Source organism: Chlamydotis macqueenii, chromosome 8 (assembly GCF_036417535.1).
Source record: "Chlamydotis macqueenii isolate bChlMac1 chromosome 8, bChlMac1.mat, whole genome shotgun sequence".
NCBI classification, from domain to species: Eukaryota; Metazoa; Chordata; class Aves; order Otidiformes; family Otididae; genus Chlamydotis; species Chlamydotis macqueenii.
This window is the reverse complement of record NC_141563.1, coordinates 28893727-28917945: the sequence shown is the minus strand read 5'-3', so window position 1 is coordinate 28917945 and position 24219 is coordinate 28893727. Positions and strand designations below refer to the sequence as shown.

Here is a 24219-nt window from a genome sequence, read left to right as displayed (position 1 = left end):
AGGGGGAGAATCACCTCCCTCGACCTGCTGGCCACGCTTCTCTTGATGCAGCCCAGGATGCGGTTGGCCTTCTGGGCCGCAAGGGCGCATTGCCTGCTCATGTTAAGCTTCTGTCGTAGTTCAGCCCCAACGGGGACCAGACTACGCAGTCTCTCTCTCACTCCCCCCACTCTCCGAGAGAATAGGAGGAGATTTGACAAACAAAAGAAAACCAGGAAAAAAAAAACCAAACACGCGGGTTGAGATTGAACAAAAAGTAAATTTAACAGTAATGACAGAAGAAAACAAGAGAGTGATGGAACACAAATACAGTATAATAGCTCACAACAGATCTCCACATCCAGTCTCTTCCAACTAGCAGGGCCTCCCTTCAGCACCCTCCTCACTTATATACTGAGCATGATGTCAGATGGGATGGAATAGCCCTTTGGCTAATTTGGGTAAATTAACCCCAGCTGTTAGCTAATTAGTTAACTATCCCAGCCATAGGGGCTACCAGCTTCAGTTCTCCACCCAGCTCAGGTAAATATTAACTCTATCCTGGCCAGAACCAGGACAGCTTCTCATCCACCAGCACTCTCAAGTCCTTCTCCTCAGGGCTGCTCTCAATCCATTCCCCGCCCAGCCTGTATTTGTGCCTGGGATTGCCATGACCCAGGTGCAGGACCTTGCACTTGGCCTGGTTGAACTTCATGAGGTTGGCACGGGCCCACCTCTCCAGCCTGTCAAGGTCCCTCTGAATGGCATCCCTCCCTTCCAGCGTGTTGACAGCACCACACAGCTTGGTGTCGTCGGCGAACTTGCTGAGGGTGCACTCTATCCCGCTGTCCATGTCGCCGACAAAGATGTTGAACAGGGCCGGGCCCAGCATGGACCCCTGAGGGACGCCACTTGTGACCGGTCTCCACCTGGACATCGAGCCGTTGACCACCACTCTCTGAGTGCGGCCATCCAGCCAACTCCTTATCCACCGAGTGGTCCGTCCATCAAACCCATGTCTCTCTAGTTTAGAGAGAAGGATGTCGTGCGGGACAGTGTCAAAAGCTTTGCACAAGTCCAGGTAGATGATGTCAGTTGCTCGTCCCTTGTCCACCGATGCCGTCACCCCGTCATAGAAGGCCACCAAATTGGTCAGGCACGATCTGCCCTTGGTGAAGCCATGTTGGCTGTCACCAACCACCTCCTTGCTCTCCATGTGCCTTAGCATGGTTTCCAGGAGAATCTGCTCCATGACCTTGCCAGGCACAGAGGTGAGGCTGACCGGCTTGTAGTTACCTGGGTCTTCCTTATTCCCCTTTTTAAAAATTGGGGTTATGTTCCCCCTCTTCCAGTCATCGGGGACCTCACCAGACCGCCATGACTTCTCAAATATGATGGCCAGTGGCTTGGCAACTTCATCCGCCAGTTCCCTCAGGACCCGCAGATGGATCTCATCAGGACCCATGGACTTTTGCACCTTCAGGTTCCTCAGATGATCCCGAACCTGCTCTTCGAGTACAATGGGCAGTTCTTCATTCTCGCAATCTCTGCTTGCACCTTCTGCAGCTTGGGCGGTGGGACAGGAACTCTTGTCGGTGAAGACTGAGGCAAAAAAGTCATTGAGAACCTCAGCCTTCTCCATGTCCTGGGTAACCTGGTTCTGTACTTGGAGGGAAATGCTGGGTTGGTGGAGGACTGGGGCTGGAAGCCTGCCTCATGTGGGTGAATTCCAGACATATTGCAAAGAGGAGGATCTCCAGATGGGCTGAAATGATTTCCTATTTGGGTGTTGGAATATTATGAGGATCAAATGGGTCACCAGCTGCTGAACCTGGCAGTCTGATGGGCTGTTATGTAGGGGCTGCTGAGTTTTGTAGGTGCTTCTCTTCAACTTAATATGTCTCTGAGATGAGGGTCTTCTGATATTTGGACACTTTCCTTTAGCTTTTAGTCTGAATTACACCATGGCAAGTTGAAAAACATGTTTTCTGTTAGTAGAGTCATTTTACTGAAAAAATTATTGTTTAACTGTTATTATGAAGTGAGTAAATTTTCCCTCAGCTGGCTTGTGGCCTTCTTGTTAATTAATAATTGCAGCAATGAAGCCCTAGGTACAGACGGTACAATTTGTATTCCAGTCTCAGGGAGACGTGAGGTGTCTGGCTGCTATGAAGACATGCAAGGGATTGTTGATATGTTGCTCACCCATTGTGATATGTTGCTCATTGCAAATAGGCTGAAGGTGACAGCATGTGCCAGTTTGGGTGTAGCAAGGGAAGGTGCCCAGCGGAGAAAGTTGGACTAATCCTCTGCTCTTTCAGAGAAAAATCAACAGACTGCAGAAATACTTAGGTGTGGTGCACGGCACTCCTCAGGAAGAAGCATTGTTAAACCAACTTCTTTTTCACCTGAAATTTTCACACAAAACTCCAAGCTTTCAACCCCTCTTGGGAGCTCACAGTATAAAGCCCCCGATCTGAGGGCATTTGGGGCAGTTTTGCTTTACATCTGTGCAGACATTTTGCAAATGCTCGGGTATGATGTGTTGGAAGTGGCAGTTGCCAACAGTGGCCTCCAGCTCCAGCAGTGATGATGTTTCTGGAGGTCCTCACACACTTTTGGGTTTGCATCCTGAGGTTGGCAGCCTGGACATTTCCACATAAGATGGGACAAGAACGCTGACATGAAGACACGTACCATCACAGTACCCAGAGCGCAAAAGGCACTGGGCATGTCAGCCAGCTAACAACCAGATCCTACCACGTGTCCGGATGCCTGCTAAAGTTTGGGCGGGAGAGGGGGTCTGTCCATTGCTTCTGCATTTTGCTAGTAGAAGACTGCTCCAAAAACACACTGTTGTCTTGAAAGACATCTACTCTATGATCTACTCTTAGTCCATTCCTGGGCTGCAAATACCCTTTTGCTAGTGTGTCAACATTTTCTATAACAGTAAGTTTCTTTGGCATTTCCCTAGAAATGATTGCATAAGTTCCTCAGCTGGGATAAGATGACCCAGTCAACACTACAGCTGTCTGAATGGCACTGGGCTTTTGTTAGTATGGCAGGAAGATGCATTGGAAAGAGCCAATGGCAACGGCTAAAAATCTCTTCTATCTCCCCAGACTTGTGTGCTTTGGCTGCTTGAGCCCTGTCCTAGCACATTACTTCAGCTCCTCAGTGTGACTCTCCCCTGAACTGGACCCCTGTAACTTACATTAAGATGATGTCTCTGGTTCTTCAGACTGGGAAGAAGAGGAAGGAGGAGTTATATTCTATGGCTGACATCCATCATCCTGCTTTCTCCCTATTAATTGCTGATATGCTGAGTCCTTTGGGCCAGAGCCTCGTAAGTCATTACAGCCACATCTGTCAACAATTTTAAAGTTTAAAGAGCACACTGACTCTCCTTGTGTTGCCTTGGAGAACATCCCTGGCAGGCACTGAACAGCATTAACTTTTTACACACTTGGCCATCTTCTTGAGACTACGCGTATCTCATTAAGTATATCTCATATCTGTGTGAAAGTTCACAGGAAAGTTAAAGTTTGTTTTGTAGGTGACAGAAGGCTGTGGTCTGCCAGGTTAGACATTTCTTAAGTAAGGCTTTGGCTGTACCCAGAGCAAGAGGGACCCAATCTGCCATGACAACTTCATGCTCCTGAGCAGGAGCAACTGACTCCAGGGACCTTATGGCCATGGAAGGTTAAGGAGACACATCTAGTACCTCTAGCTCTTCCTATGATCCTCCACCTGTCCTGCAGCACCATGATTAATAGGCTTCCCATCAGGAGAGGAGGCAGTGCAGACTGGCCGGTTGGTTGGTTGGCCAAATGGCTGGGAAGCACGTGGGCTACACTTGTTCAGGAGGCTCCTGCTGAGGCCTCTTGCCTAGCTGAAGAGGTGGACAAAGATGAACACACAGCACATGGAGCCACATTGGGGCTGCCTGAGCCAGATCTATAGCTTTGCAGACTGCCTTGAAAATGTAAGGCTGACCTACATAGATTGGGCAGATGACAGGTGTGAGGACAGTGATGTTACCATGAACTTTCTTTTGTTATCAGATGAGGTCACAGAGGGGATTTGGACAGGTTTGCCGTGGTGCTTGGGATTAACTTTGAAGTTAGGTTCAAGTGGTGTATGCTACAAGAGGCCCCATGCCTCATCTGCAATGCATCACGGGCTCTGCCCCAAAACCGCACCTCCCCCAGGTATTTTTTCCTCTCAACCAGCTCTAAAATGGCCTTTAGGCTCTTTCAGAGACCTCCCTTTAGGAAACAGTCCATGAACAACCAGCCTCTCATCTGGCCTTGCATGTGACTATGGATGGGAGGGAGAAGAAGGGGAGCTCCATGGAGCTGAGAACATTGGAAGGTGGGATAACTACTGTGGGTCTGTTGTGTGAAGACCTGCAGCATGCTCATAAATCCAGCAATCTCACATAGTTGGATGCCTTAGAAGGTCCACTTAAGGAACACAGGAGAGCTGGGAGTTGAGCCTTTGGTCAGCACCAATGGAGCGGTTTTGGGGTGTCCTGTGGCACCTACCCAATTACCATCTGATCTGACTCGGCTGGCACCTTTCAGCAACCACTTACAAAATAACTCAGAAATCCCCCAAGACCCACAGGTGGAGGGGCCAGGCTGTTAGAGTCGCTGGCATGGCATCAGATGAAACTTTTGTAACAACACAGAAGTTGTCTGTGGTGACAAAGTCCCTGGACAATGGGTTTGACCACAGGTTACTGAGCAGGGTGGATTTTTACCCATTTGGCTCCTTGATAGTTATTTAACAACTGTTGAGCATGGAGCCAAGGGGAAGGTCAAGTGAGATGTCAGGCATTGAGCTGATAGGGAAGGGACATAGGAGACATGTGGCTAAATGCACATTTATGGGGATTTGGAAGAAGAATCTGAAATTGGGTGATAGCAAAACTGAGTGCCTAATCCAGCCTCCAGCTTCTTCATTTACTGTTTCACTGGGAGAGGGGAGAGGAATGCACTTCTCATGTATTTCAGAGATTTCATGGTAAGAGGGGCCACAAACATTTGATCTGAAAGCCTGGGGAAGATAACTCAGGAGTTCTTTGAAGGGAAGAAGCTGTGGAAATTAAAAAGGGAAAGTGAAGCGGCCACTATCACAAGTGGAGAAAAGTGAAAGAGAATAGCACTGGTCTGGTCGTCATTGTACTGAGGCGAGGCCAGGAACAGTCTGCTTAGCACCAGGAGAATCTACAGCCCTGCTTCTCCCAGGCATCCTGACTGAAGTAAGGAGCCTGGGAAAGAAGACCTCAGCATGAAGAAGCATCTACAAGGGTCTCCTGATAGCCAGAGTGGTCTGGGGGGGCTGGCAGGGTGAACAGAGTCTTGGCTTGACCTTCCGGATATCTGAGTCTGGCAAAACTGCATCTGGGTTTTAAAGGACACTTGGAAGGTGGTCAAATATTTGCAAAGTGCCCCCGCAGTTTTGGCTCGATGCTGTGGATGTCCACACGATGGCAGTGTACGCCATGACAGCTCAGGCCACAAACGTAAAAAAAAAAATTAAAAAAAAAAAAAAATCACACTGACGAATTCCCATCCTGTACCACAACCGTGGACACATCAGGCTGTGGAAGCTGCTTTCAGGGTCTTGGGAATTTCTCCACTTAGTTTAGACATCTGCACAGAAGAAGGAGAAGATCTTCCTCACCCATTTAACTCATACTACTGGCATTCTTGACAGAACTTGTTTACTGAGCAGGTGAAAATGAGGTGGCAGATCAGTACCGTGCCCCAGAGCGTGACCTTCCAGCAGCTGGTTTCCCTGCTTGCGCCTGTGTTTGTTCAGATAGGAAGAAGAGACCAGGCCCTTCTGTCCCTCTGTGTTCCTGCAGTGCTTAGCATGATAGATGAAATGTAGCTGGAATGCCAAAATACAAAAAAAAAAAAAAAAAAAAAAAGTTTCAAGCTTCCAAGCACGTGATATATGAGGAAATCATGCTAAGAACTCAGCAAGTGTTGCAGAGTAATGGGAGCTGCCTGGATCCCATTTGACCACACACATCTCAAGGATGAATTTATATCTGGAAGCATATAATACAGTTGGTTGCCTTACAAATACGTTGCAATAATTTAATTTACAGGCTGCTTCCAGTGTAAAATCCCAGTGGGGTTTAGATGGAAATCGCTGGTACCATCTGACAATGGGTTTGCCTGGAGCGCAGCGTGGGGCCAGCATCCCTTGGCAGCGTAAGCAAGCTGCTCTTGCCCCTGGTTCTGCTGCTCCTCTTGCTCTTGGCAGCATGCAAGAAAGTGCCACCACCAGACTGGGATGGACTGGTACCCTTCGCGTGACCGGGACGTGGCTGTACAACTGTTACGACCATCTCTGTGGGGAAAGGAATAACTGCGTAAGTAGATAGCATCTTTGCTCTGCTGTCATTGAAAAACCAAGCTGTAGCAATGAGAAAAATCCAAGATCTTTTAAACCAAAACAAAGACTTATCCCGCTGCACCCTGCATAGCCCCTCTCATGAATTTTTGTTAATTAGTTATCCGAAGGTCTGAATTAGGCAGTCCAAGGCCAGCTCATCATCTTTGCAATTACCCTTTACATAGAAAGCAGGGAAGGATTAAAGAATGAGGTAACCTCTTTGCTTCTAGTCCTTGACTGTCTTTATTGCTCTCAGTTTTACATCCCATGTGACTCAGCCTTTTTATTACTGCCATGTCTCTGACATCTAGGAGGGAAAAGGTAACTGGGGGAAGAAGCTCTCAGAAATTACATTCTGTACAGATCTGTCTTGCTCTGGCACTGGGATGCAGTTGCCCCAGAAGTTCTTTTGCTGCCTCAGCCCAGCTATCCAGTTCAAAGGCAGAGCAGCCATGGAAGATGTGGGATGCAGGATGTGCAATGTGGGATGATGCACGGATGCAGGATGTGCAATGTGGGATGATGCACGGATGCAGGATGTGGGATGCAGGATGTGGGATGCAGGATGTGGATGCAGGCTGGCTGGCCTGGCCTCCATGGCTTAGGGAGAAATGGGAGCCGAGCCGCCATGCCTGGTGCCATTTAGAAGAGCGTGACTCTAGCTCCTGGCCTGAGAGGGTGTTAGCACCAAGGAGAGATTTGTGCACAGCTCTGATGGGTTTAGGTATGCAACTGCAGGGGAACCGGGCTCTGCTCCCTTCGCATGCCAAGAAGCCACAAGCATGCCAGAGACAGGCAGATGGGAATGTTGCAGGCTACCTTTCCTTTTCCACTTCAGATATGGAGAGGCAGATTTTAGTTTTACTGCATAAAACACTGCCTGAGGTTTGTTAAGCCCTGACATAGGTTGCAGTGTGATCTGTATCTACTCAAACAGTTTGTCAGCTGCCATGAACTTACATGAGGACGGTTATGCCAAGTTCCCCTAGTTTGATCCCCTTTACCTACCTACTCCCTTTCAGTGGGTACAGCGTGACTTCAGCCTTGTGCTCTTGCTCATCAGATGTTCTTGCTTTCATCGTTCACATTTGCATACTAAGGTTCACCCACTCTTTTTTAAATGTTTTTTTTTTTTCAAATTGTGTCTTAAAAGAATATTGAATCCAATATAGAGATGCATGTTGTTTGCTTTCAGTGACTTCTGCTATTTTGATTAATGATTGTCTTATTCCACACTTCAGAATACGTAGGCAAGGTCCATTTTGGAGTAAATGCAGTTGTCATAACACACAAATCTCCAAGCAGGGTTGAAAGGACAGTGTCTCATTTCATCTAGTGAAAGGAAATGCAGGTGAAAAATGTTGAAAAATACTTGTATTTATGTCTCCAATTATGCTATCTGCTTTGAGTACAACAGCAGGATATTATCAATTCGCATGACCTCTGTCAGCCTCTATATCTAGAGGATACCTTTTGGAGAGATTGCTGCCTATCAGTCAGTTCCCCTCTTGGTTCTGTGCAATGGTTGTGCCTGCTCTTGTGCTTTGTGCCTGTGCTCACAGACTCAAATCCCATTCACTTCAGCATTTTTTCAATGTATCAAGATAATTTTGTATCCTAATACCATCCTCCAAAGTACTTGCGGCATCTCATGGTTTCGTACCATTTCACATTTTAAGAAGCAAACTCTATCTTTCCCCATTGTGAGGATAACTCTGATTTCAACTCAAGAGCTGCACCTCGCGTCCGAGGAGGAGACAGGCAGCTGGAGCGTGCAGATGTTCACCCGTGCTGCGCCGGCGCAGCCGCTGCAGGCGCAGTGAGCATCCCCTGCAAAGCGGGTACCGTATTGTTGTGCCAACACTCCTGCTTCTTTGAGAGGAGCTGGCTTACGCCAAAATAAATTGCATTAATTCGGAAGTGAAAATAAGTTGAACTGGGATTCAGTTTTCCTGGCATAGTGAAAAGCCAACACTGCTGAAGGCAGAGACAGAAAAACACATGGAAAAGCACATTTACTGAGAAATCTTATTTTCATTTTACTTACTAGAGTCCTGATCCCTATGTAGTTAAATAAGAGCAACGGCTAAGACTGTGTGCTGATTGAGCTGCCAGTAGGCAAGGATTGCCTTTGTAAGTTAACTTAAAAGTATTTTGAAAATATATGGAATTCTTGACAAAGGAAGGGTATAGCGTCATCATTCAGATTATAATGTTGGGTTCAACAAGTTTCTGATTTTTTCTTCAGAAAATAATTTTCTTTGTGGGAGACTTTACCTCTGAAAGGTACTGGTGTTCAGAGGAACTTGAGGTTTGAAAACAGAAATGGCATTATGAATCTCTCCTGCTTTTGAGACCAGAAAATAAAAATTGGATTAGACTGAAGTCTGGTTTGATGCTTGGTTTTTTCATATGTTTTTTTTTTGCCAGATAGTATGCCATATAAAATAATCTGCCACATTCTGAAATTCTCACTTACCTACTTACACCAATTAAGGGAAGTGGAGTAACCCAAAGGGCTCAGGCTGGCCCCTGAGCTCCACACTTCCCCAAGCTCCATTCATGCTCTTCCATGAAAGGTTGCAGTAAGCTTTTTTTTTTTAAAAAAAAAAAGTAAATTATTAATTATTTTTTTAAAAAAATTATTATTTTTTAAAAATATCAATTCAGTATCACAGATTTTCAAGTCTTTTGCTGAAAAAAAATAGTGGTCTCCCTGCAAACCCTTTCCAGGCAGACATAGTGCTCTCAGTAAGCACGATGGACTTGGGAAGGTGCCTGCAGGAGGGACAAGGCTGGGGGATGCTTCCAGCACTGCCAACGGGCCCTGGCGCTGAGAATGCACAAACTGCCTGGTCTGACAGATGCTCTCCTGGCTGCTTTTGCAAGGCAATGATGCCAGCAAAAGGCTGTCCTCTCACCTGGCTGGCTTGCGCTCTGCACAGTCCTGCTCATCAAAAGTGGGTGCTGAATCCAGGTATCTGGGGCCAGTAGGCCCTTCTTTAGGTACAAGGTGATGCAATCTTGCTCCATCCTCCTACCATCAGAGCACAGGTCTGATGCTGATGAGTGATGTGCACTGTGGCCTTGTTGGCACAGAACCACCTGCCTTGATATAAACAACGCTTTCCTCAGTGTTCACCAGTTTTACTGCTGTCACTTGCATCCTTGGTCATTGATAACGAGCCATTTTTGCAATCTTTGCTTTCTGTTATTCCTTCTCGTGCTTTCATACACAGCCATTTCCATTTGTGCTTCATGCACAGCACTCCTGCTGCTGCTGTGTCAGGTCTCTGCATGGCTTTGCTGTCCTGAGCTCCACCACGCTGGGTCTGTTCAGCGTAGAAGAACGACTGTGGGTTTGCAGGGGAACATTTGCGTCAACCCCAGATACACAGCTCCTCAGCTGCTGTAGCTGGAACAGCGCTGGTTTAGCAACCGAGGTGAGGTGAGTAGCTTTAAATGCAGATTGCACATTGGACCGCTGTTAAGGAGTTGCCCATGGAAGGAGATGCTGCGTTGGCTGCGGCTGGAGACCCATGGGCAGGGGCCCGGCCAGACACCCCCAGGGCTGTCTCTTGCTGCTCATGGGTTTCCTCTCCATCTCCCATTTCTAAAGGGGTTTTACAGTGCATTTGTGATGAAGCAGGCAAGCATCAGTGATAAAAACCAATGCAGCTGCTGTTATGGGAATAATTATTGGTTTATTAACACAAAAATTACAGAATATTTTGCAGTTTAGGCAGAATTTGAGAGCCCAAACTGGAATCAGTGCTTTCAACAGAACAGAGACACACTGAGTGTGAGAAGAGAGTCCCTGGGCTGTCCCTGCTGGAGGAGAGGAGGGCTGACCTCTAGGCACTGAGGAAGGCGCTGACAACGGAGCAGGGCTGGGAATGGTCATGGATTTGGCCAGGACACAAGTGCGAAGGCAGGATTTGGTAAGGAGGAAGCTGATGGGGCCTGCACATGTTCCCAGCAGGCCAGGCCTTACGGCAGGGCAAGGGGAGAGTCAGTGAAGGGGCATGGCCGTGCCCGGCTGCTGGAGGAGCAGATGGAGATGGGTCTTGTGCAATGCCATCCAGGCTACCTGCGCCCAGGCCAAAAAGAGCTTTCAGCTGGTGGAAGCAGCACAAGAAATCAGGAATACTCATCCTCAAATCCTGCTCTACGCTTTTTGTCCCAGAGATAAATTGTCCCGTCATCTGCGTGGTCCCCCCAGTGAAGGCAGGATGTTTTCCAGCATCAATGAATTTTCTTTAGAAACAGGTGAATCCCGTTCTTGGAGCGAAGGATGATCTGAGGTATTTTTAAGGGAGGTTTGGTCGGATCAGGCAAGAGCTCGAAGCGGAGCAGGGTCAGGGCCAGCACCACCTTCATCTCATTCATGGCGAACTGCTGCCCGATGCAGTTCCTGGGGTAAAAGAGAGCAGCTCAACTACCCTGGGCACAGCAAACCCCCACAGCCAGCCCTCTCACATCAGCACACAACTCGTCCCCTCTGCAGGTCTGGAGGCCCCAGGCAGTGTTTTGGGTAGCAAAGCAGGGGCATGGGCTGAGTACGGAGAGGGAGGGGAGAAGGGGAAGCCAAAGGAGAGCGGCCAGCAGCAGGAGGGTCTGCAATGTTTTGCCTTGGCAGGGTGAGCAAGGGCATAGGGAAGGATTGGGAGCAGGGGAGAAGGGAGAATCAAAGGATGGGGGGGTGGGATGAGGTCTCTGCATGAAGGGGAGCAGGTGAGCCCAGGATGCTGCAGGTTCCTCATGTAATGCCAGCAGGATACTCAGCAGCTTTGGCATCGCATTCCCCATCCCCAAGAGGGGCCCAGCAATGTTTCCTTCCCATTTTGCCTCTGGTCTCAGAAGCGCTTTGCGGCACACACTGATTATAGGCTTATGAACTGTTTAACTCTGCTGGGCCAGGACTTCAGGTGGGGGTCTCTGAAAGCAAGTTTGGAGTGATTCCTCACTAGCAACTGTACCAGCAGCTCACGCGTCTGGGGCTGAGCAGTTTCCAGGGGTGCACATTTTCTCTCCCCACTACTCCTTCTGCGTTCAATACACTTTACCTCATTCCAGCAGAAAAAGGCAGGAAGGCGTGAGAGTGTCTGCCAGAGACGTTCTCCGGGGAAAACCGCAAAGGGTCAAACACCTGGGAAGGAAGAAGATGCAGCAAGAAAAAAGCCATTATTTAAGGAACACAGTACTGACGTGTATCTTCAGAAATGTATCACCCCGTGATTTCGGAACAATCCCATTAGAGAGAGGATTCAATTCAAGATGGACTGAAACTCGTACACCAAACTCCCTTGCTTTCTACTGAGCCTGGCAAGGGTGTTGCCAAGACAGAACAGTTGTGACGAAAACCAGAAAGCGGGGGTTAAATTCTCCACCTGTAGGCTAAGCAAAAAATCATCTTTTTGCCTGTTAATACAAGCAGCTCTTTGAAGCACTTTACAGTCTTTCTGCTTGGGCAGTAGCCACAGTAACGCTGCTGTCTGACCGCCCTGTGCCGCAGCTGGCTGAGGCAAATGCAAGGCGGTCACTTCTCAGCGTGACTCCTGTGGGCAAAGATGTTCAGGAGCAAGTGCGGGGCACAGCATATAGGGGAAAAATTATTGGATAGGCAAAAGGAAACTCACCAAAGGGTCTTTCCATACTGCTGGGTTTCTGTGAATGAGAAAAATGCTTATCGCAGTGATGCTGCCTGAAAGGAATCAAGGAGGAGAGAAGGGCTCAGTGACAAAGAAACTAATGGGGAGGTTTCAGCCCACTCACACAAAGGTCTGCCTAAATCATCATGGTCCTAGCTCCCAACTGGAGACCTATCAGGGTTTTATCACTGGCTTCAGGGAAATCAAAACATTTTCCATTTGTTTAGTTGTAAGCAGAAAAGAGTAGAAATGAGGAAGGCACTGGCACTGTAGGCATGCCATCCACCAACACTGCCCGCTTGTGTGCCAAATCAGAGAAGGAAAGGAGCAGCACAGGGCTTTCCCATGCCACCAGCTGGGATGGAACCACTCCCAGTCCCCCTGCACCTGCACTTTGCCAAAGCAGGTGAACCAGGAGCTTGTGCTGGGCCAGGACAAAAAGGGGCCTTTGGCACAGGTATGGCTGCCATGTCATGGTTGTGGCAGAAAGGATGTCACAGGGATGCCACCATCCAGCCCAGGCCCTATTCTAGTCAACAGGACACCAACATCTGCATGGTCCTCTCTGAACATCTGTGCTGGCAAGGAGCAGGCCACAGAGGCAGGGCTGTCACCTTGGCTTTGCGGCAGGCAGCGAGATGTCCAAGAGCACAATTTAGTGAAGCAGGGATGGGATCTACAGACCTTCTGGCAAGGTGCGTCCATCAGGGAAGGTGATGGGTTTGCTGAGCTGCCGGGACACGCCGGGCACCGGTGGGTAAAGGCGAAGGCTCTCCCTGATGCACATGGTGCTGTAAGTCATCTTGCCCAGGTCCTCCCTGCCAGGGCAGAGGATGGCTGAGACGCACGCTCCCCCCGCTGCCCTGCGCCAGGAGGCCCCTTGCTCTGGGCCCCTGCTCTAGACAGACCCTCTTGCAACATGTGGGGCATATGGAGGAACCCACAACATCCAACCACGGGCTGCTGCAAGCTGGGGACCCCGAGGCCCCTCTGAACAACCTTAAGAACCTTTGAACCAGCTCAACTGCAAAGTGACAGTGAAAGGTGAAAAGCCGTGAGTACAACGGCCTGTGGTGAGAAAACAGGAGAGAGCGAAGGGCAACGTCAGTGGCCCAGGTTTTGGCACAGCATCCAGCAGGTCCCTCCTGGTCTGGGATGTTTTTTTCTCTTGTGTCTGCCTTGACAATACCAGCCCTGAAGGGCAAGGAGGCAGATTTAGGTGAATGATGCAGTATCAGCTCCATCCTATGAAGTCCTTGTACACGCAGCAACCTTACCAATCCGTCCTTCAGCACCCCAGCTTTCAAGCCTTGAAGACATTGCTCACTTAGAAATACCAGTGATGTGAAAAAAAAAAGTTACAGGCTGAGGAAATGTGCAGCCTTACCACTGTAACGTCTCCCGGTCCCCCATGATCTCCCGGATCTCTTCCCGGCATCGCCTCTGGTGCTCCGGGTGTGATGCCATGCAGTAAAACAGCCAGGAGATCCCGCTGGCTGTGGTGTCATGGCCCTCAAACATGAACGTGTCCACCTCAGCACGCAGGTCCTCATCGGACAGTCCAGCTCCGTTCTCATCCTAACAGTCCAGAGACACTTTCAGTGGCCCATATATTTATAAATAATATGTATAGTATAGATAATATAGATAATACAGGTAATATAGATGAGATATATATTATAGTGGCCCAGTTTATGCATATATTAAAAAAATAATATCTCAGTAGGGACCATTATATGCTTTCAGCTATTGCAAGGAGGGGTGGTGATGCCCCTGGAATACGTATGAACAAAATCAATCTCTGTACAGAGAGGATTCAGAGTCCCTTTTCCTTCACTTACGAATCCCTTTATCCTCCGCATATTAAACCACCAGGACTATGAAATCCCTCTGCGTGTTGTACTCTCCAACAGATGCTACCAGCATTTTAGTGATGGAAAATTGGCCCAAACTCAACTGGGTCAGACTGGCCTAATTTATTTTAGCGGCTTGTGCAGAGGGTCTCTGGTGGTTTGTGGCACCTGGGAAGACAGACTGGCTTTTGTACCCTGCTGCCCTGCAACACACCCACTCCTCTCCACTCACTTTGGCACACAGCAGAATGTCCAGAAAGTCCAAATGTCTCTTCTTCTGGATCTTTTCAAATTCCCGTTCATCTTTAAGGGATTCCTTTCGCTCGTGGATCACCTTGTCTGGGGAAGAAAGACTTAAACGTTCAGCAGAAACAGGACATCCTTAGCTGCAAAGCTGCCCTGCCAATGCAAAGCTCACCCAAGGGGGTGACCACCGCTCGGTCCACAATGCATTTGACACCTGCGCTTCCCATGCCAGGCAGTATGGATTTTCACAGCACGGCAACAAATGCTGTGCCCATTGCCAACCTTCTCTGCAAACTTCTTTGTCCCCCACAGGTGACTCAGCCTATTTTAGCCACCTCTCCTGCATTAAAGTCAGGCCAGGACTGACAAGGAAAAATCACGCTTTGCGGTGCTGTTGCCTGCAGCACCCATCCCTTGTCTCACCACTCTCTGATCATTTAGCAGGAGCATTCTTAGAGGAGAATTCCTCCGTTAGTGGAGTTTAATAACTCAGGAGCTGTGAGGCCCCTTGCTTCATGCCCAGCACAAACCACTGCTGCAAGCTGATGCTCTGCTTGGATCCAGGATCCAAGCCTCAGGGCAGGATCACTGGATGGACAAGGAGATAAAGCCTCCGGTTCCCATTCCTCTGCTCAGCCATCACTCACCCTGCCTGAGAGCACTGGAAGGGGATGAAGGCAAGGAATACCTGTGTGGTCGTGAGCGATCTGGCAGGCCTTCCTGAACCGATACCCGTGGGGGCTGAGCCAGTAAATGATGTCATTGTGGTAGGGGAAGATGCGGAGGCGCTGGTGCACCATGTGGCATAGGTCGTAGACAGCCTGGATGTAGCTGTTTTTCCTGGGAAAAATGGAATGGTGGAAGTTTGTCAATTTGGGATGATCACAATAAGCAATTTGCCCGCTTCCCCTTGGAGCTGCAAACTTTCAGCCAGGGTCTGGGGCAGCACTGACCTGCTGGTCTGGCAGTTGCTGTGACAACTGAAGGCACATTTCATGATGCTATCAAGAGTCATCAAGCTGACATGCTCAAAGAGCTCCACTGGTTTCCCATCTGTGATCAGCTGTTCCCACTTATCCTGAGGCACAAAAGAAACAGAAGTGAGAAGGCAAGGGACAGTTCTGCAAGATCTGCAGTCACCCTCTGCTTAAAGAGTGCTCAGAGAAATGGAGTTTCCAGAGAAATAGAAAAAGAAGAGGATCTCTTAGTCGCGGTCAAAATCCCAGAGGATGGAAGCCAAGAGCGGGATAGTTAATACAAGATTTGCCTCCGGCAGCTGCCGCTCTAGAACCCTGGCAGGGGTGAGCTCTGGTACACCCTACCCTGGGGCAAAGGCACCCCAGAGAAGCTAAGGATGGGTGCATTGCTGGGTGAGGGGGCATGTTACCAAAGTTTTTCTTAGGCTGCAGTGTGTTGCCCACAAAAGAGCAGCAGTTGTTGGCACTGGGCTTCATCGAGTCTGTTTTCTATCTCTCTCTTACAAGCACATATGACTTTGGTGCCTTTGGTGTCTAAGATGCAAGGTTCCATCTCATGCTCTCTCTCCCACTATGTTTTCCAGCTTCTCATACAGAAGCTCTTGCTCCACTCTTCCCACAGGGGACCCCTAGAGAAACTCTAAGTGGTGTCTGTCTTGCCTGGCAGACATGAAGGGATGTTGAATCCTGTGTCCCTTTGTGGCTGTAAGAAACCAGTGACCTCAAAAGCTGAGAAAGAAAGAAGAGGGAGGAGTAAAGTCACCATTCTCCAAGTGGAGATCAGTGACCAGTGCCATTCCTCAAGGTGTGGTATTGGGACCGGTCCTGTTCAGCATCTTTGCTGGTGACGTGGACAGTGGGGTAGAGGGCAGCCTCAGCAAGTTCACTGACAACACCAAGCTGTGTGGTGCGGTTGACACGCTGCAGGGAAGGGATGCCATCCAGAGGGAGCTTGACAGGCTGGAGATATGGGCCCGTACCAACCTCATGAATTTGAACAAGGCCAAGTGCAAGGTCCTGTACATGGGTCAGGGCAATCCCAAGCACAGATACAGGCTGAGTGGAGAATGGATTGAGAGCAGCTCTGAGGAGAAGGACTCGGGAGTGCTGGTGGATGAGAAGCTCAATGTGAGCTGGCAACGTGTGCCTGCAGCCCAGAAAGCCAACTGCATTGTGAGCTGCATCAGAAGCAGTGTGACCAGCAGGTTGAGGCAGGGTATTCTGCTCCTCTACTCTGCTCTCGTGAGACCCCACCCGCAGTACTGCATCCAGCTCTGGAGCTCCCAACATCAGAAGGACATGGACCAGTTGGAGAGAGTCCAGAGGAGGCCACGAAGATGATAAGAGGGCTGAAGCACCTCTCCTATGAGGACAGGCTGAGAGAGCTGGGGCTGTTCAGCCTGGAGAAGAGAAGGCTCTGGAGAGACCTTATAGCGGCCTTCCAGTACCAAATAGGGGCCTACAGGAAAGATGGAGATGGACTTTTAACAAGAGCATGTAGTGATAGGACAAGGGGTGATGGCTTTAAATTAAAAGATGGTAGATTTAGATTGGACATACGGAAGAAATTACTGTGAGCACAGTGAGGCACTGGCACAGGTTGCCCAGAGAAGTTGTGCATGCCCTATCCCTGCAAGTGTTCAAGGCCAAGCTGAATGGGGCTTTGAGTGTCCTGGTCTAGTGGCACATGTCCCTTCCACTAGACCAGGAACTACATGAACTTTAAAGTCCTTTCCAACCCAAATCATTCTATGATTCTATGATTTGAGCTCCCCCAGCATGACACCAGGCTGGGGTACAGGGCTTACATGGGCAGAGTTATTTCCTCAGCACGTACAGCGATTGCCACCTGGTGGTACGGGCTCCCACAACAGGCGCTTTGCATTGTCTGCAAGGAATTCTCAGCTGCCAGGCACTCCTGTGCATCGCAAAAGCTTTCCCAGCTCTTCAGCCCCTGACTCCTGGCTGCTCCCTGGGGTGGTGGCAGGGAGGACGGCCAGCATCCATGTGGAGCTGCTAGGGAGGGTGGATGGAGGGAGGCAAAGGAGAAGGCACCCAGATTCCTGCTGGTCCATGTGCAAAAAGCCCGGTGGCCCTCACCTGCAATTCACACTGGTTTCCATCGTGCCCAGCAGCGATGGATGGAAGAACAGTGCAGTTTCCTGTGTGTTAGGCAAGGCAGGGACTGCAATCCAGTCATGGGTATGGTGACAGCAAATGATACCCTTTCACCTTAGGTCACAGTATGGCTCTGCTCCAGCCTTTCTGTTTTCAGGGTATTTTATGAACCTTTATTGACTTCAATTCTTCATTGACAAAAACACTTTATAAGAAGTTGCAGTGGGATTGAGAAGATGCACACTTTGGGGACGGCAGTAACATTAATCCACAAATCTTAGCCGCAGAGCCCAAAGCACTACCAGAGACACAGTCCCTGCAGGGAGGCTCAACTTGCTTATTCCTTCCAACGCACAGGCAGGGATTTGTGGTGACTGGGAAAGCCTGACTGCCAGGACACAGCCTGTCCTTCCAGCTACCAGGTTGTGAGTAAGGGCACGGCCAAGAAAACTCTGCCCCAGCATTTACTCACTAAGCATCAGCATCAGGGAACAGAAACCAGGGCAGAGACAGAAGCATCAGATATCAGTCCTACCAGCATCACGTTAGCAGACTCTGCCATCAGGGCCACGTATGGTTTCAAGACGTCGTAATGAAACCCCGGAGTCAGGAGTTTTCGATGTTGGTGCCATTTTGGGCCGTGTAAGATCAGCAACCCGTTCCCTGGGGAAACATAGGCAAGGCATGTTTTGCTAGGCACAAGCAGGCTGCTTTCACCTGCCTGAGGACACAGCCTTCACCTGCAAGGAGCATGATTAAATCTGTCTGAGCTGCCACAAGAGGGTATTTCCAAATGGTGCCACCAGCTCCAGGGTTCCCATGGCCGAGCAGAGTCCTGCTCATGGAAATGACACAGCGCTGCCTCCCAAAACAAACACCAACACTGCTGGAGCTGGGAAGTTCAGATCAGCAGATGCATTTTTCACCCGTCCTCCACTGAATCTGAGCTTCTCCCATCACCGCCCTTTGCCATCTGTGGATGTGGAAGTGGTTCTCATTTGTACGTATGACTACGTGTGAACTTTCTCTCCTCAAATCACAAAACCCAGCATTATTTAGTACCTTTTTTTCAATAAACGTAATGATTTTAGGCAGCTTTTAGCTATAACTGCATCAAGGGACAAGCACAATACTGTTTATGTATAGCATGTTCTTGACTAACTTCAAAATCATTGCTGGAAGGCAAAGCCCTGGGAATACATACCAATCCACGGGACAAGGTGTTTATAGCTGATGTTATCCTTGGGATCTGTAAAAAAATCATCCAGAAAGAGAAAAGAAAATGGTAAATGTTTCAGTAGCCTCAGCCCACTGGTTTGCAGCTGAAGGCTCTCTCTGGGCTCTCACTTTTGGTTGGGCTGAAGCAGAATTGGTGGCATCCCTGCACAATTCATCAGTATTTCACAATAAAACATCCCCATTTGGGCCAGCTGCAAGAACCATATATAAAAGCAGATGCCCAGACTGGAATAGACAAGAATATTGGTAGTCCAAAGTCTGTGCTGTAAGATAAATGATTAACCCTGCCAGTCAGCACAGTTCAGCACCTTTCTCTCTGGATGCAATAGAGATGTGGTTCCACAGTAGGAGCCAGGGGTCTGAGCTTCCAAAAAAGCTTCCAGCTGTCTTTTCCTTGCTGAGGTCAGCCACCAAGAAAACTTTTCAAAGAGCTCTTGAGGAAGCTTGATTTGCCAGATCTCGAGGGGCCTCGCTCACCCCTGGGACCCTGTGCCCGAAGCACCATGGTCCTGGCATGAAGGAGGGGTGTCTCTGTGCCTTTAGAGGATTTCTGAAGACAACCTCTCTGCAAAACCCTGCCTTGCTGTGAATTTTCAGGGTGGCACAGGAAATCTGCAGGCTGTGGTTGTTCCTCCACAGCCGAAGGCATCATCTCCTCACCTCCTCTGGCCAACAGAACTTTGGCATAGCCAGGATCAGTGACAACCAGGAATGCCGAGAAACTCCCAAACCAGAAAGGGTGAGCGTATTGGTACTTCTGTGCCCAGATCTCCGACTTTTCCAGCACCTCTTCCTCCTTGAGAAACTGTAGTTGCGGGGAAGTAAAAAGAAAAAAAAACAACTTAGATTCAGAGAAAAAAAGTAAATAATCTCCCAAAACACTGTTTAGAAAAGTTAAAAGTGTTTCTGTATCACAAACCCAGGTAATCATAGAATGGTTAGAGTTGGAAGGGACCTTCAAAGGTCATCCAGTCCAACCCCCCTGCAAGGAGCAGGGACATCCCCAACCAGATCAGGTTGCTCAGAGCTTCATCCAGCCTGGCCTTGAACGTTTCCAGGGCTGGGGCATCCACCACCTTTCTGGGCAACCTGTTCCAGTGTTCTACAACTCGCATTGTAAAAAGTTTTTTCCTAATATCCAATCTAAATCTACCTCCCTCTATTTTAAAACCATTACCCCTCGTCCTATCGCAACAGGCCCTACTGAACAGCCTCTCCCCATCTTTCCTGTAGGCCCCCATTTGGTACTGGAAGACCGCTATAAGGTCTCCCCGGAGCCTCCTCTTCTCCAGGCTGAACAGCCCCAACTCTATCACCCTGGCCTCAGAGGAAAGGTGCTCCAGCCCTCTGATCATCTTCATGGCCCTCCTCTGGACCTTCTCCAACTGGTCCATGTGCTTTTTATGCTGGGGGCTCCAGAACTGGACACAGTACTCCAGGTGGGGTCTCACCAGGGCAGAGTAGAGGGGCAGAATCACCTCCCTTGACCTGCTGGCCACACTCCTCTTGATGCAGCCCAGGATGCGGTTGGCCTTCTGGGCCGCAAGGGCGCATTGCCTGCTCATGTTGAGCTTCTCGTCCACCAGCACTCCCAAGTCCTTCTCCTCAGGGCTGCTCTCAATCCATTCCCCGCCCAGCCTGTATTTGTGCCTGGGATCGCCATGACCCAGGTGCAGGACCTTGCACTCGGCCTGGTTGAACTTCATGAGGTTGGCACGGGCCCACCTCTCCAGCCTGTCAAGGTCCCTCTGGATGGCATCCCTCCCTTCCAGCGTGTTGACAGCACCACACAGCTTGGTGTCATCAGCGAACTTGCTGAGGCTGCACTCTATCCCATTATCCATGTCGCCGACAAAGATGTTGAACAGGGCCAGGCCCAACACCGACCCCTGAGGGACGCCACTTGTGACCGGTCTCCACTTGGACATCGAGCTGTTGACCACCACTCTCTGAGTGTGGCCATCCAGCCAACTCCTTATCCACTGAGTGGTCCATCCATCAAACCCATGCCTCTCTAGTTTAGAGAGAAGGATGTCGTGCGGGACAGTGTCAAAAGTTTTGCACAAGTCCAGGTAGGTGATATCTATTGCTCGTCCCTTGTCCACCAACGCTCTCATCCCATCATAGAAGGCCACCAAATTGGTCAGCCACGATCTGCTCTTGGTGAAGCCATGTTGGCTGTCACCAACCAAAGGTGTTGTCCTTCTGGGTTTGCAGAGCATGAGAAGTACAGATGCTTGTTACTCTGAAGCCTGATATAAAATAACTCTTCCTTATGAATTGACCCTAACCACAGAGAACGTCCTTAGGGGCAGTGGTGCTGCCTATCAGTGCACGTACATTATCTGTGCTTTTTCCATGGCCACCGCAAGGAAGACTCCTGTATCAGCAGCACTGGCGGGTTTACTCTTTGAAAGAGATCACTGTTTTATTGCTTTTATAGCCACTGTTGTTGTACATTAAACAGGAAATAGCCAAAGAACAAGTGGAAAGATAGGTGGAAAGATCCAAAGTCAAGGCAGAGACAAAAATATCTCAGACAGAAAACTATGTACAAATTCCCTTTACTTTGAACAGAACAAAGAGCAGCCCTCCCCAGCGCCCACCCCTGCAGCAGTGCCAGCAGAAGCAGGGCTTGGCTTGGTGCCCTTAGCCGAGTGGTACTTGAACACATGAAAGTCCCTTTGGTACGGCTGCTTGTGCTTCCTCCCGTCACAAAATCCCAGAAAGCATACATGGTATTAATGGGGAGATCCTGAGCAAGTCTCACTGGCAGAAGTCCTAACACGAGAAGCCTTTGCCTCCAAGCTTGGCTTTGGAGACCCAGTTTTGGTTTGTGGTATCAAGAACCATCCCTGCACGGGCAGAGGGTGGGATGGGTTTATTTGAGAGGGGAGGTTACCCGCAAGGTGAGTAACATCCACCTGCTGTGCCGAGGCAGAGGGTGCAAAGTCCTGCAAACTGTGTAAGAGTGGGAATGGAAAGCTCCTTCCTCTTTAACCAGGGCTCCAGCTACCAGGCTCTGGTTGAAAGACCATCACTTCTACTTCTTCCTCCCTTTGGGGCTTGAAGAGAAAAGTATATATCCCGGTCAGGCGTAAGGAGGAAAGGTGAAACCTGATTTCACATGGAAATGCAAGTTTTGAAATGAATCCCATACTAAAAGCGTCTGGGAAGAGGCACTTAAAGGCGCTTTTAACAACTATGCAGCGATAGCACATGAAAGAGAAAACAGGGGAGCTGAAATCTGAGCACAAAGCAGTGCTGTACTCTGTCAGGACCAGGCTGGCTCCCCTCCACCAGCTGCCTGCACGGGGCAAACGCAGGCAAAGGGCTGCCGAGGGACCGACAGCCCCCCTGCGCTTGTGGGGCAGCTCCCTGCTCTCCTCTGCTTCCCACCAGCCGAGGCATTGGGAAGTCGGTTTGGCCAGCTCGGGGTGGCACTCTGGGTTTTAACGAAGTCGTGCCGCTGCAGTGAGACTGAACAGCTCTACACAACCTCTCCTGCTCTGGTAATGTAATTTCTACCGAGTGAATTGGATAAGCGCAGCCTCATACCTAAGAACACCTTAAAACCGAGTGATGTATTCCCAAGAGACCCACCCAAAGCATGACAAATATAATTGATCTGAATCAAAACTGGCAATTAATCATTTTAAATCAGCAGAACAGGAAATGTCAGTGCTCTTCCTGAATACAGCTCTCAGGTTCTCCTCTGAGGTGCATGTAAAAACTTTGTATTCAGCACGCACCCAGAGCACTGGCAGTTTCCTCGCTGGCTCAATTAACTGTTGGAGTCTGATTAAATTTGCAAAGCAGGAATTCTTCCAAAAATACAGTCTGAGGTAAAAGTCGAGCCATCAACAACCTAGCCACGATGGCAACAAGCAATCAGCACAAATGCTTAAATCCCATTCCAGGACAAATAGTTACAACTAACAAACAAGCAAACTTACTTTATTTAATCACAGTTTTAAAGTCTGACTGGCAGTGCAACAAAGCCCTGAACTGGCCCATCTTCCTGCTTACGTTGCCAAAAGACTGACTGTCCCGTCCAGCGCAGCAAAACTGGGGCAGCCATGGCACAGAGGTGAGCCCTTGGAGGTCCCCTCCAGATTTCCCAGCCCTTTTTCAGAGTGCCCATTATTTAACGTAGCACAGATTTGTCCAGGGCAGGGAATGAGCAGAGCCCAGGAGAGGTCAGGGCCATTTTAAACAGCCTTTAGCCTGCACAGAAAAGTTTTTTTTGCATCAGGCAGCTCAGTTACTGCTCAGAAAGCTGCTGATGAGTTGTGGAAATCGGTTTGCCAAGGCAACCATGCTGATCTGTACAGGCAAGCGCATCTGTCAGGAAACAGACATGCACACCACCAGCACCCAGAACAAGGCTTGCTTATGTGCACAGGTTTAGCTAGTCATTAATTTAGTGCAACCTTAAAAAGATCCATGGCCCCTGTGCCAGATGCCATACCTGAGATGTGTTTTGTGGCTGAAATATGACTCAAAACGATCAATGCCCTGCCTGGCTCACCTGGCCGTGAAGCCGATGCGAGGTGGCAAGGCAGAGAAGGTGCCTCGGGATGCAGGGACAGCTGCAGCAGCCACACTTGGACTTTCCCAGGAGCAGAGCAGTGACAGCGGAGCCCCGGGACAGAGCGGTTCTGCCGCCTCCAGCACCAGTGCTGGGTTACACCCCAGGACCACCCCACGTTACGCTCTCACTGTCTCGACTTGTGAGCCAGCTCCCAGCTCTGCCCATCGTGCGTGTTGCAGCAGCCTGCGTGTGCGGTTCTCTGGGCGCGGCAAGAGGGAAAGCAGCATGGCTGGGCGAAAGGATGCCCACCCTACCCTGGGGACTGGGAGAAGCAATTCTCCTGGATCATGGGTACAGGTCTCAGCAGCACCACTGCCGCCAGCACGGGGCAGGTGCCCCCCACGCCCCCTCCGTCCCCCCGGCTCTGTCCCTACCTCGTGGACGTGGCCGAAGAGCCAGTGGGTCGGGTGGCCGGGGAAGTCGGCCAGAGCCCGGAGCAGCTCCCGCCGCCGGCGGTAGAGCTGGGCAGCCTTCAGCAGCAGGCAGGTGAGGCAGAAGACGGCAACCAAGTGCAGCGCCCGGGAGACATCCACGCCAAGCCAGGAGAGCTTCATCCCCCCGGCGAAGGCCTCCAGCCACGGCAGGCTGGCTCGGGAGAGGCCGGTTCAGGGTTTGCGCGGCTGCCGAGTCACGACAGGGAGGGCAGCATCCCACGGGACCTCGGGAAACGCCCAGCTTGCCCGCAAACCGGGCTCACACTGCCGCCCGCCCGCCCACCCACCTTCCCCGCCGCCGACACCGGCCCCCGCCTCGCCGGCGGCTGCGGGTTCCCTCAGTGTTGCGGAGGGGGGGGCGGGAGGCCGGACCGGGCTGGACCCGGGGCCACGGGAGCCCGCCCGTGCCCACCCACCGCGGCTCGGGCTGTGTGCGCGTCCCCGGCCCCAGCCCCGCTGCGCTGCGCCCTGGGAAACGGCAAAGATCGAGCGCGGTTGAATGGAGAGAAAAAAAAAAAAAAAAAAAAAGCGCCTGGCTGAGTGAGGCCATCAGCCATCCCAGTGGGTGTGGGGAGCCGGCGTTTGGGGATCTCGCTCTTTTATATGCGGTTCTTCAGGCTTTTAGTGCACACAAGCCTGAAGGAAGGAGAAAATAGGCTTACCTGGTGCTTCCTCCCCGAGGTCTTCATCACATATTCCTGCCTCTCACCCTCA

The 24219-nt window shown here is 50.1% G+C and overlaps 1 protein-coding gene across 1 annotated transcript; it reads right to left on the bottom strand.

Moving 5' to 3' along the window:
* Positions 1 to 10077: 10077 nt before the first annotated feature.
* On the bottom strand, positions 10078 to 23766 carry LOC147599981 (cytochrome P450 4B1-like). Its single transcript, XM_086753750.1, has 12 exons — positions 23446 to 23766; positions 19138 to 19282; positions 18443 to 18487; positions 17774 to 17901; positions 15097 to 15221; positions 14832 to 14983; positions 14130 to 14236; positions 13432 to 13622; positions 12729 to 12862; positions 12033 to 12097; positions 11460 to 11542; positions 10078 to 10807 (listed from the first exon to the last, which is right to left on the bottom strand). Exons 1-12 carry the CDS (start codon positions 23623 to 23625, stop codon positions 10639 to 10641), a joined length of 1524 nt encoding a protein of 507 aa, XP_086609876.1. The 5' UTR covers positions 23626 to 23766; the 3' UTR covers positions 10078 to 10638.
* Between the last annotated feature and the right edge of the window lie 453 nt (positions 23767 to 24219).